Source organism: Mustela lutreola, chromosome 3 (genome assembly GCF_030435805.1).
Source record: "Mustela lutreola isolate mMusLut2 chromosome 3, mMusLut2.pri, whole genome shotgun sequence".
NCBI lineage: Eukaryota > Metazoa > Chordata > Mammalia > Carnivora > Mustelidae > Mustela > Mustela lutreola.
The window spans coordinates 113,281,342-113,294,863 of record NC_081292.1 but is presented as its reverse complement, the minus strand read 5'-3'; the positions used below and the strand labels follow the sequence as shown (position 1 = coordinate 113,294,863).

General features: G+C 48.1%; 1 protein-coding gene across 1 annotated transcript in view; it reads left to right on the top strand.

Annotated features, from left to right (window-relative positions):
* Window positions 1-545: 545 nt before the first annotated feature.
* Window positions 546-13,522, top strand: part of LYPD1 (LY6/PLAUR domain containing 1) — a 42,441-nt gene continuing 29,464 nt past the window's right edge. Inside the window, exons 1-2 of the mRNA XM_059166697.1 lie at window positions 546-680; window positions 2,101-2,238. Coding sequence (XP_059022680.1) covers window positions 629-680; window positions 2,101-2,238 — 190 coding nt within the window. The 5' untranslated portion in view covers window positions 546-628. The remainder of the gene's footprint in view (window positions 681-2,100; window positions 2,239-13,522) is intronic.

The following is a 13,522-nucleotide window of genomic DNA, read 5'->3' as shown; positions in this document are numbered from 1 at the left end:
CGGGGGGCGCAGGGCCCAGTCGAGCACGCAGTCTTTCGACCCCGCCTCGCAGGTCCCGCAGTCAGCGCCCGGCCAGTCCCCGCGGCACCTGCTGCGCCCTCCTCACGTTTTCCCAATCCCCAGCCTCCCAACCTTGAGAAACTACACTCTCCCTCTCCCGCTGGCGTCCCAGTCCTGGGGACGTGCGGAGGCGGGAGAGGAGGGCGATAGGAAGGGGGTGGGGACATGAAAAGACGGTCCCAGCCTTCCTCGCCCGCCACCCCCACCGCAACTCGGCAGCCGTCACGTGGTGCCTGGAGTGGGAGGTGGGGAGAAGAGACGAGACTTTTTTGGGTGCTCCGGCTCGCCAGTAGTTCCTCCAGTCTCAACCGCCAACTCCGGAGACGCCGCGCTCTGCCCCGGAGCGCCAGCGGGAGGAGCGGCGACCCGCAGCCGGGAGCCCCGGCCCGGGCAATGCTGGCGCCGCCGGCGGCACCTGCGGCTCCTCTTGGCGGCGGCGGTGGCCTCGGAGGCAGGAGCGCGGGCCCCAGCAGCCTCGGCAGCCACAGCCGCTGCGGCCCCGACAGCCTCCGCCGCGGTCGCCGCCTCTGATGCGCCTGCCCTCTCCCGGCTACGCGGCGCCGGGAGGATGTGGGTGCTCGGCATCGCAGCAACTTTTTGCGGATTGTTCTTGTTTCAAGGTAAGAAAACGAAAAGGCCAGCAGCCCCGCCAGGCGCTCACACCCCATCTACCTGCCCGCCCCTTCGCCCCCCGGGCACCCACCTCCGGGCCCGAGCTGCGCAGGGGTTGCCCAGCAGGAGTTTGGCGGCGGCGGCGGCTGGCGCTGGTGCCGGTGTCCAGAGACGCTAGATGGGAAAGTCTCCAGGTCCCGCGCTGCAGGAGGAGAGGCGGTAGAGGCGGATTTGCGGGAATCGAGCTGCAGATGCTCGGGCTGGATGGTCGGGAGAGGAAGCAGATCTGGGAAGGAGGAAGGGTCTGAGTGGTGCCAGGGATTTGCCGAGGGAGAAGGGGCGATGAAGCCCTCTGACCCGGCCAAGTTACCAGGCGCCTCCCGCAACCCGCGGGAGTGGCGCCGCCGACAGGTGAGCTGCGCGCTGGGCAGCCTGTGGCCGGGGCGCTCCGGAGCTGGGTTGCTGCGCTTAGAGCGCAACCGACGTGGAGATGGGAAGAAGCGCGGGGTCCGGCGCTTGTCTGTCGGAGCAGGGGGAGACTGGAGCTCCTAGATCGGAGCAGAGCAGACAGGGGCGATGAGGGGTGCGAAAACGTCTCACTCCTCCCAGTTAAGCCAAGCTCCCGAACGAGAGCCGCAGAGCTGGGACTCCAACCGGGGACCCTAGCCAAACGGTTGCCCTGAGAGCCAGAAAGACATGGTGGTTGTGTCGCGGGTCGGGGTGCGCGCGCGCGCGCGCGCGCGCGCGCACACACACACACACACACACACACACACACACGACAGACACAGACACACACGCCCCTTGTACACGCTGTGGTCCCCCCCCCCCCAGCTGCTGCGGGGACTGTCCCGAAGAAAGGCCGGGAACTCGCGGCGCAGCCCCACTTGGCGTCCAGCACTGCCTCCGGGGTTCCTGGGTGGTCGCGTAGCCACACCGAGGGAGCCTCGGAGCCACAGCACAGGAACGCTGACGACAAAAATTAAACCTGAAAAGGCGTCTGCGAATACAGTCGCAAATGGTGCCAAAATAGTAATTAAGTAATTTGTAACCAATTAACAATTACGCAAATCCTTTGCTGTAGATTGGAGCTGAAGCATGTCTCTGGAGCTACTTCACTCTCGGCTTGTGTACCCGTCCTTTCAGCTTCTGGGGGTGGGGGAGCCCAGGTGTGGGGTAGGACGGGCTCTTTGTTTCGGGAACATTGGTCCAGGGGTCGCAGCCAGAATTCAGCTGTATCCTGCGGGACCCTCGGTATCCGCGCCGCCCCCTGCCGGCGTCAGCCCCAGCCGCCTTACGTGGAGACCAAGCGCCCCAGGGATCGGGCTGGCTGGGGCAGAGGAGGATCGCGGTTTCCGGTATAGTCTAGGGGGCGGGGTGGGGGGGTGGGGGGTGCTGGTTGTGAACCCACTGCGTCTGTCCCCACAGGCTTTGCGCTGCAAATCCAGTGTTATCAGTGTGAAGAATTCCAGCTGAACAACGACTGCTCCTCCCCCGAGTTCATCGTGAATTGCACGGTGAATGTTCAAGACATGTGTCAGAAAGAAGTGATGGAGCAAAGCGCGGGTAAGAAGCCGGTAGCCTCCACCCCTCGCCAGCCTCGGCCAGGCGAAAGGAGTTGGGGGATGGGGGGCCACTGCATTACAGGAAAAGGGACTGACTTTGATTTAATGCACATACACTGGTTATCACAAATTTACTTTTACAGAGCCGGCAACATGAAGAGTTCCAAGTTACTTTAATCTCATTAGAGTTAATTACCAGGGTTTCTCCCCAAGGGACTCAGGAGGGGAAGTGCATTTAAATTAGTGTCTCTCCTCTTTTTATTTACTCCCCTCACCTCCCTCTGCTAAAAGCTGATCAGGAGGTGGAAAATATATGGATAACCATCTCTGCTTGGGCAACTAGACAGTAGCCTGTGAGCAATGTCAGCCTGAAATATGAAGCTAGTTGAAGTTCCCAGAGGTCAGAGCTTGAAAAATGTGTTTTGTCATAGAGCCACACCATATTTCTTAGAAGAACACTACAGGATCTTTATTTAATTTTAGAGCTACTGCATCAAATTCCAGGCACAAATTGCTAAGATTGTTCAAAGGAATATAGTTTCCAGCCCCACAAGTTTAGCTGCTTGCTGGCTGACGAGTGGTGCTGGGCTTCGTGGTGCAGAGAAGAGGGTCTTGGGAGAGCGGACCTCACTTAACTCCTGCTGGCCAGGGTCTTCCTGACCTCGACTTCCCCCAGCCCCTTCTAGTAGTGTTACAAGAAATCAGAGTACATCTGAAACTTGGGGGAAATGGGTGGAACTGGAACTTCGTTCCAAGGTCAAACCCATCAACAGAGACCTTGCCATTTTCAAGATAATAAAAATAGGGGAAATAGCGTCATGTGCTGACTAATGCAAATTGAACCAAAGGGCTGCTCGCCTTTACCTTGCTGAACTACGGAGCCCACAGAGCATTTGGTTGAAGGAATTAAATCTGTGGTTTTCTTAATCCACTAGCAAAAGAATGTCAGGGCTCCAGCTTTCAAGGCAGCACCTTGGAAAAGTAGTTGCTTCTCCGAGAAGGGCCTGGAAATGCCCTGTTGCCAAGTACAGGGATGCTGGAGGAGCAGAGAGCGAGTTCGTCACTGTGCCATGATGCGCTGTGCGTTCGTGGTTTTATTTTTTTTTTATTTTTTTTTTTAAAGATTTTATTTATTTATTTGACAGAGAGAAATTACAAGTACACTGAGAGGCAGGCAGAGAGAGAGAGAGAGAAGGAAGCAGGCTCCCTGCTAAGCAGAGAGCCCGATGCGGGACTCGATCCCAGGACCCTGAGATCATGACCTGAGCCGAAGGCAGTGGCTTAACCCACTGAGCCACCCAGGCGCCCGCGTTCGTGGTTTTAAAAGCTGTTCTTTATAGGTCATTAGGTGTGGTTTCTTTCCACCAAAATTGCCCTTTCGGGAAGTCTGAAACCCACCTGCTCTCAGGAATAACTTGACCCAAGAAGAGCAGCACGCATTGATTGTTTTGTCGTTTGTCCTGCGATTCGGGCTATGACAAAAGCAAAACAAAATTTAGTGATGATTCTGTAGCTAGGGTTGATAGCTGGTGATTTTTTGCTTGGGTTTCATGCCTGAGCATTTAACCTGAGCAAAATGTGCCCTCCTACTAGAGGAACTGCGGGGCTTTCAGCCAGAATTACTCTCAACACTTTCATGGTTTGTTTTGGTTTGTTTTTTTTTGTTTTTGTTTTTGTTTTTTTGTTTTTTTTCAAGGATTTCTTTCTTAAGATTTCTTAAAGGCAGTAGTTGAGAGCCAGGAAAAAATAGGGCTAAGCCCTGGACACATTAGGAAATTCCTTGGGCTCCTCTAGGCCACTGCTTATCCGGATATCATGTTTATCAGCTGGGATATTGTTGATCCAAAGAAAAAAGATAGGAACCAAACTACAGCCAAATGAGGCGTCCTTTTCTCTGAGAGCTATTTCTTCCTCTCTAGAAGTACATGTGCGATAATACCACACACTCCATTTTCAAAGTGCCATTTTTCCTCTTGCTTTATTCTCTCCTCCAGATAGCTTTGCGTAAAGAAAAAAAAAAAAGGCAGAGCAGATACTGTAATGCCGACCTTATCTATGGGAACCCTTAGCACCCTATCTTTATGTGCTAGAAGTCTAAAGTTGCTCTTCAATGATCAAGGTGGGCACCTTCTCTCCAAACTAAGCTTCTCCAGCCATGTGTCAGAGTCCAGAGGGTGGACCAAGAGTGAAATACTGAAGCAACACCAATAGTGAAGTCTGAAAAATGGAAAGAGTTGAGGAACTCCAAGGAAAATCCTGTTAGAAGGGGAGGGATGCACATTCTAAGACTGAATTCAGTAGAAGTCAGTCAAATGCTAGTTCCTCCATCAAAAGAGCAATGTGGAGGGAGGGGGGAGTGATACTTCCAAGGCTCTCCCATTTTCATCTCCATGCAGTGGTGAGACTAGTCAATGTAAGTGACACTTAACCTTGCTGCGGCGCTGGCGGGGATGCAGAGCCAAACTAGGATCCGACTGTGTGGGGACCACAGGTGGTGCAGTCATCGCATTCCTGCGCAGCAGGTCCTTTCCTGGGTGCTCTGTGGAGAGCAGGTCAGGAAATCCCGTCGTCCTCTTTTCAGCCCCTGGTCCCCCAGGCCCCAACCCACCAGCATTTAATTCTGCAGGTTCATTTTGCCACTCTGGGGAAAGAAAGTCACGCCTGTTACATGCGACTCTTAAAAACCAAAGTCAGAATTATGCTCATTGGATTCTGAGAACCGAGAATGGTTCTGAGAACCCTAGTGCATTAGAGCTGAAAGGGCCCCGTAACTCAGAGTTAAGGGTGCAGATCAGAATCGTCCTGGAAGTTTTGTTGAGATCCACTTGCCTCCCCTCACCCTTGAAGAAGCAAGCCAGTTCCCTAAGACTGTCAAATACCCAGGCGTGGGTCCCTTTAAAGTTCCTCAAGTGACTCTAGGATGCCCTAAGTCTGGACCAACTTTTTTGGGTTCTAGAGGATGGAAACCAGGGCCCCAAAATTTACACACCTGGTCCACCAGCTAACTATTATCAAAAGGCACCCGCTTTCCTGAGCCAGCACCTTATATAGGAAAACCTGCCACCAAAGTTGGCCTGAGAAGAGAATTCAGGCAAAGTGCTAAAGGTTTAGATGGTGTTCATGTCCATATGTTCCTACAGGCTTAGTGAATGGGTTAACTGGACAGGCAATGCATATTAAATGAATATGAGAACGAACCAGTAGGATTTTTAAAGCCTCGCACTATATGGACTGGCATTTTTCATAGGTCTAGGAAAAGCACGGTTTCAACAGATGAAGAGATTTTAATGAACCAACCAAATTTGACATTAAGCAGTGATGAAAGGCATTCTCTTTCCCAAAAAAAATACCAGCGATGCAATACATTCGGGCCTTTAGTTAGTCCTTTCTGGATTAAGTGTGCAAACTCAGCTCTTATGAATTTTGAGGCAGGTACATTTGATTTTCAGTCGGGAAGTACATTTAACATTAACCTTTACCTATCCCCCAGGGTGGCATTCCTATTAGGTGCAGAGATTATTTCCCACTGCTCTTTTTCCCTCTGGTCATTTCTAGAGTAATAAGGCACCGGGGCTGTGGAAAAGGAAAGCCTTCTTTCATTGTCCTTACTAATTGATATTTAAATGTTTGCATAAGGAATGACTTGTTCTCCCAAGTTCTGCTCTTAATGAGTTAGCGTCTGCTTACCAGCATCCGTGATAATGACATTCCTTTTACTCTTGCTTATCACCGCACTCCGAAAAAATATTTCAAATATTGATTCTCATTTCAGAATAGAAGCTCCCCCCGTATGAATTTTTAAACCAGGATATAAAGAATGTGAATTTGCATTTGTTTGACAGTGCAATCTTGTAATTAGAGTTTTTCCTCTTGACTAGATACAGTGAAAGGGGCATAATTTAATTTTTATAGACTAGCCAATTTCTGCCCTTAGTAAAATATAGCTCTGTCAGTGAGCAAAATGTTACAGGTTCTCCTAAACCTTATTTAAAAGTTAAATGCAGTATACTGAGAGAAAGTTCATGGTCTGAATCAGTAACCTAATCGATCTCTTCACCCATCCTTTGCAACATGCATTAATCTATTTGTCTGTTTTGCGATACAAGAGTTACTGATTTATATGCCATGTTGCATCTACATTATGGCTGTATAAGTAATGGCTGTGTTCCTTTTGGATTAGTTAGTTGCCCATGAAGTTGGGCAAGGATGGTTCCATGCCTCGGATGGGTTACTTTTATGCTTTCTTTCCTCATGAGCTAAATAAAGGCTAACAAGTGAGGATCCGATGCCCCCAGAACAGTCAGTCATCTGCTGTGAGGCTGTATGGCTAGCTTCCCATTTCCACCATCTTTTCTTGTGTCTTTGCACTGCTTAATTTCCCCATAATTTAAAATAATAGGCTCGAGTTTGTCCTTGGGGTAGACTTGGCAGGAAGAAGGGTTCATGCTGCTAATCAATAATATTATATCACAGTTCCTTTATACGTGGAATTATTTACTTAAAGTACACATACGCATCACACACAATGGCATATCCACATATGTGATTTCTTTCTTTACATTTTCCCTATATAGATTTGCATCCACACCTGTATAATTTGTATCAGAAAAATAGAAGTACTAAGTCTTCCTCCTTTGCAGACATTCAGATCATAAATTACCTAATCTATCTTATAATGTAGGCACAAAGACCTTTTCTAACCTTTTTTTCCCCCAGAACAATCTTGCTAAGAGCATCAGTAGTGTGTGATGATCTCCCAACGTCGCCTGTCGACCCCATATCTTTTCTTCTCCTACCTCTTCTCTCCTGTGATCTAGGACCTGGGTCCCACCTGCAGCCCTTTCTTTTTCACCCTCCAATCCATTTGGAATCAGTCACGTGCTACGGACTGTCCACTAAGAATGAAGTGAAGAAACAAGTCCAGAGCCAACCCTAACTTAATCTTGTGAAGGAAATTCCAACAGGTTGTAAATCTTTAACATAAAAAAAAGATTCAGATGCCAAGAAAGTTCTCCTCAAATGTTAACACGGCCCTGCTCTAAAGGTTTCTGTGTCAAACTCGATCAAGCCATGAATTACACAGGAGAAGCTTCTGTGCAGTGCATGTCAATACACTGCCTCCTTTCCAGCAGGCCACTAAAAGAACACCTCTCTCTTCAGGGTGAGACATTTTGCCAGTCAGTTTGTTCAGTTAGTCCTCAAGAAGCATCCATCTTTTTCAGGTGGCAGGCAGAGCTGGCTGCTGAGGAAGTATTCAGAGAGTAACTATCAAGTGTAACATTAGTCCCTTGGACTGTGCAGTAAGTGAAGCATTTGTTTACGTTAACTCTCCAGCTGAACAAGCGGCCAAGGGGGACCTCCCGTCTCCATAGATAAAATGCTTGAAGATGGATCCAACTCCCCGTAACACTAATTCCTCCTGCTACAATTTCATGAAAGCTTCCATCATTGATGGTTTTCCTAATAAGTTTAAACACAGAGGCTTCAAAGCTGGGGGGGTTTTCCCAAGTGAAAGGTGGAGCGGAGCATGAAAATAAAACACACCATTTCCTTTGAACTTTGGAAAGGAAATCTGCTTCCCTTGTATATTCCCGAAACAAAAAAGATCTGGCTCCGCAGCCTGCCTCCTCCCTTTCTCCCTCGTTCACCACCCTTGCTTTCTTCTTTCCTTCCTGCCCGCCTCCTGCTCCTTTTCTCTATCTCCTTGTCCTCTGTCCCTCCCTCTCATCCTCCCCCGCCCCCCAACTTCTTTTTTTTTCTTTCAAGCTTTTAGAATGATTGAATGACTCAGGTTCTAATGCCCAATTCTGGCCAAGGTTTATCAGCACACCATGCAGAAGGAGTCAAGCCCCCACCTCCTGTTTTTAGTACTGGAGAGGGAAGGACACTCGGCTCCACTGGAAGAGAGAACATCCCTGTTCCCAGGTCCCCATGCTTGGTAACTTTAAAGACGTTACTTAGTGTCCCATTCCCACGGGCTAAGCTTCCTCCCCTGCAAAATGTAGAAACAAGCTACCTGTTTTCTTGTGAGACGCAAGACGGGGGAAAATGCTGTCCATATAACCACCTTTAAAAGTCAATCCTAAAAGGAGAAACCTGCCAGAATGCCCATCAGAACTTGCCTCATCTATAATCTGTATCTGCCTCTGAAGACCAGCCTAGGTATGTTAGTCCAGGTTACTCTGCACACAACTTCCTCTGTCCTCAGGTTGAGAGAGTTCCTGAATGTAACCTTGAATTCCTTATAGTAGGATTCTCATAATTAGCCTAAAATGTTCACAGTGAGATACCATCCTAATTTGATAGTTGGTAAATCTGAGTTGTGGAGAGGTTGAGCAATTTGCTTAAGACCACAGAGCCAATGAGACTGAAATTCAAGTCCTTTCTCTTCCCTAGAATTCTTCCCATCATTATAATGGCCTTTTTTTTTTTTTTTTGCATTCTGTAATAAAAATTTTGAGATATAATCTAGGTTCCATAAAATTCACCCTTTTAAAATATACAGTGGTTTTTAGGATATTCAGAGTCATAAGTATTGTCTAATTCCAGATATTTAGTTCCAGAACATTTTCATCACCCCCAAAAGAAACCCCATGCTTGTGGCAACCATGAATCTGGCCACCACTAATCTACTTTCTATCTCTACGGATTTGCCTATTCTGGACATTTCATATAAATGGAACCATGCAGTATATGGGCTTTTGTGACCGGCTTCTTTTGCTTAGGGCAGTATTTTTTGTTTTAATTCATCCTTTTCACATCTCATTTTGAGATGTTTTCCCTCCTGCTTATACAGGGACAAAAGGGAAAACTCGGGTCTGGGAAATGCCTGAATTACAGAGGGGATGTGAATGGGGGTGGGGTGAGATGTGCTTGTGAACTTAAAACTCCATGGACTGATTGGCCGATTTGCTGAGCTGAATAAAAACCTATACCAAGAGCAAGTCAGTCCATCGAGCGGTCGGGCGAAGGAATGCCTGTTCATTAAGCATCGATGTGCCAAGCACTGGGCTTTCCATCCACTGCCATCTACTAAAGACTTAATCTGCATCTGCACGAAGGGATCTTGAATCGGTTGATGTTAACCACAAGAGTCCTCAGGCACTTGATGGGCTATTTCTGCTGCCCAAAGCTCTTACTGGGATCTCCCCTGCCCGTCCCAACACCTGGCATCACTGACTGGCCAGGAGTCTCAGGAATCCTGCGCCTTAGAGGCTAGAAGAGGTCTTAATTTATAATTTTACAGATGAGAAGAAAATTTTCTTTCCTGAGGCCTTAAATGTCTTGAGCGGTCCATTTCTCTTTCTTCCCTTGAGAAGGCTTGAGGATAGAGCCGGTGGAGACTTATTCTGGGGACGCATTTTGATGAAGGAGATGGGATTCTGGTATGATTAGGTCATCCACAACCAATACTCAGGGAACAGGGGTAAGTCTGGCCTTTTTCCCTGACTACCAAATCACTCGTTAACAGCCTTCCTGGAGGCAGAAATACGTACTCCTTTAAAAGTGGGAAATTTCTTTTTTCTGTTATTCCCTCAAAAACTAAGCCGCATTCTTCCCTACCCACAGTTTCCATTGTAGTAGAAGTGAGGGCATTTTAGGGGAGAGGAGACTTGCGCATTCTACGAAAGACTTTGTCTATAATTTAGGAGCTTAAACCAAATCTGTGATGAATGGGCCTGCAAGTAAGCCAAAAAATGACTGCAGATGCCATGAATTCTTGGGTTGTGGCCACATTGTGATTCAGGAGCTGTTTTCACAGGCCAGAGCCCCAGGGCATGTTCTCTTATTAATACTTTGCTCCCAATATTCCGATCACCTCCAATGGTACAAAGCAAAGCAGGAGATGAACTGAATTGAGTGCTTCAGATAAGGTGAAATCATCGAGAGCTTCTAATAAATTGCTTTTTTAAAGGAATGCATTTAAATAGAACAAAGCAGCACTGGTTCACCACGCTGATCTCCAGCTTTATGACTTTGCAAACCATGAGCGGGATCCAGATGCAAAAGTGATGAAGTGTTGTATTATTTTAAGGAAGTTGTGATACTTGGTCCAGTGCATTTCATTTCTCACCGGACACGGACAATAGCTTTTTATGTTTTTCTATTTCTTGGACTTGTTGGCGGGAGTGGAGGCACGACCGGAGACAGTGCCAGAGGCGAGCGGCGCCAGGCGAGCGGCTCTGGGCCCGGCTGTGGTCCGTGCGTGCCGCGCTGGGCATCAATATGAATGTGCAAGCAGTTTCCAGTGCCCTCCACTGAGGATCCTTCAGAAAGCATGTACAGGAGCAGGTGTATTAAGTGATGCCGGGCAGTGGGTTTTATGCACTGTTTTATTGCTTATGCAAAAATCTAGCAAACCACTTGGGTCTCCGGGAACTTCAGAGAATCTGTTCAGAAATAACAAGAGGCTGGGCAGGTTGACTACTTTTCCACCCAGTGAAGACATCCAGAGTGGGAGTGCAAAGAAACGGGGCTTCAAAGCCGAGTCAGGTTCTTGGGAGAATTTCCAGGCCTTCCAAGGGAAAGGCAGCGGGTGGGCGGAGCTGCACCTGGAGAGTGAAGAGTTAGCTAACTTTCTCTGAAAGGTCAACCTGTTTTCCACTCAGCCTGTCACTTGCTGTTGGAAGGGAGGGAAGAATAAAGCAAGGCAGAAGCAGATGTTTTATGTAAGTGGATTAAGATCTAGAGAGACTGAACCAAGCTGTGTAAAAACTGGCTCTGTGGAGACAGGCTGGCTAGGGCTTTCCGGCTTCCCTGTGGAGAAGCATTGGAGACTTGACCTTCCTGGGGTAGGTGGAGACAGGAGATGACACAAGGATGTTTTGGCAATTTTGTCTTCGTTCAGGGTTCTCCAGCCAGCAGTGTGCCTGGTGCCAGAAACCTTCTGGGTTTTAGAGTTATCTTTTCCTAATCCAACTGAACTATAGCTTTATGCAGTAGAGCTCATTCATGGTTTCCTTTTCTGGATACAGGCTCCAGAAGAGATGCTGTGCTCATCCCCCTCGCTTACTTCCCCCCCCTCCCTCCTCTTCCTCCTCCTCCTCCTCCTCCTCCTCCTGTCTCCGCTCCCCCAACACACACACACACACACACACACACACACACACGTACTTAGACTCACTCACGGGTTTGCAGATACCCAAGACATATTTGCTGAATAGATATACTTGAAGAAAACAAGTTTCAAGTAAAACCAGATAGGTTGATTGGCATTTAAACATTTTTAGACCAGAAATGAGGGAGCTTAAATCTCCAGTGTAAGAAGAAAAGTAGACCAAGTTAGGCTTAATATATGGTTCGCTTTTCAGATAAGCTAGAGAAAGCTGACTGGTGCCTGTTTGTCACCGTTGTCATTTAAGGGACAACTCTGAAGTATAATACATCCCAGTTTTTCTAGTTTTTTTTTTTTTTTAAAGATTTTATTTATTTATTTGACAGAGAGAAATCACAAGTAGATGGGAGAGGCAGGCAGAGAGAGAGAGAGAGGGAAGCAGGCTCCCTGCTGAGCAGAGAGCCCGATGCGGGACTCGATCCCAAGACCCTGAGATCATGACCCGAGCCGAAGGCAGCGGCTTAACCCACTGAGCCACCCAGGCGCCCCCCAGTTTTTCTAGTTTGTCAGCTTGCTTTCAAGGCCCACTTAGCTGTGCCCTGCATAGGAGTGTTTTCTGGAAACACACACACACACCTCCCTCCAGCTAGCTTGGTAGTCAAGCCAGCAGGGGACAAGTCAGCCCTTGGCCAATCCCATCAGCTGGAGGTTTATGTTATTTGGAACTCTGGTGCACCACAGAGATCTGTCTCGGTTGTGAACTTCCTAAGGGAGAAAGTACTCTCCTCCCCCACATTTAGTCACATGCTTTTACTCCCCTAGCAGACCTCTGTCCCCCACCCATGGGCCTCTCCCACATAGGTGATGCCAGCTTGAAATGTAAGTGGGTATGCTCCCCCAGAGAGAAGCCATCCAGACTTAGAGCCAGGGGACATACTTCTAAACCAGTTAGTTTGGAAAAACACTGTGCCAGAGAGGGAAGCGGGGACATGGAAAAAGGACCATGTTTTTGCTTTCTTGCTGTCTGTCGCAGGCAGTGTTTCACTGAGCTCTGAGAGCCACTTAATTGTTTGTACTGTTGCCCCATTTATTGAACATCATTAATACCAGTGTGAAACCCGAGTGTCCTTCTCCAAGAAGCTCTGGCTGGAACAGCTTCCAGGCCTCGAAAAGCACTGTGTTCCCCCCACCCTCCATCCCTTGTTAGTCTATGGTGCACAGCTCCAGAAGGGAATAAACCAGCCATTTCTGCTGGTAGATTTGCATGTCCTCTTGCTTGCTCTCCAGACTTCACCTTCTGGATCCCTTAACAATGCATTTGGTGGCAAGTGACAGGGACTGAAGCCATATAGACATTTGTTGTTTACCTAAGAAGACAGCCCAGTCGAGGTGGTCCGAGCTCAGCAATGCCATCAAAAGCCAGCTTCTCTCTATCTGCCTTCTCACTTTTTAAGCATGCTGGCTTTCTGTTCTAAGACTTCTTGCCCCTTGGTCACAAGGTGGCTGCTGTGTCCAAGTTAAAGGGAAAATAGAACATCAGGAGATTTGATCTCCAGCATTTCCTTTTAATAAGAAAAAGATAACTCTCCCAAAGGTCTCCAAGAGAATTCTTCTTGCTCTCCATGGTCAGTCAGAACCTGGTCTTGTGGCCACTCCTTGCTGTAAGGAGGACAGTGTCTACCAAATCACCTTTTGAGAAATCCATGTACAACATCAGAAAGTTCAAGCACAGTGCTTCTAGGAGCCCCTGGAGACAGAACAGGGATAATCCCCTGTCCTCAGCGTCACCTTCTCTTCAGTGAGCACTGAAATGCATTGTCAAAGGACCTTCATCCTAAATCACTGTACGTCTTAGAAAGGAAAAGGAGCAGATACACGAGGGAGTGAGGTCTTGAAGTTGAATTCAGGATGTCTGTGACATTTCAGAATGTGGGTTCACTGAAGGCTGAGATGTGAATACAACTCCATTTTAGTGTGAGGTTATTTTCCACAGAACAGAATGCCTTGTTCTGGCAATACATACAAGGGCGGTTTGGGTTAAAGACTTAGATGATCTGGGCTCATCCCATCTGGAGCCATTATGCCACCAGCGACTCTGTTTTTCCTTCCTGGGGTGAATTTTTGTGCGAGAAACTGGCGATTCAAGTTGGAGCCCCTCTATGTTAATCTTACCCTTTCAGACAATAATCGGAAGGACTTTAAGGTTAAAAATGCAGGAGCACGATTTCAT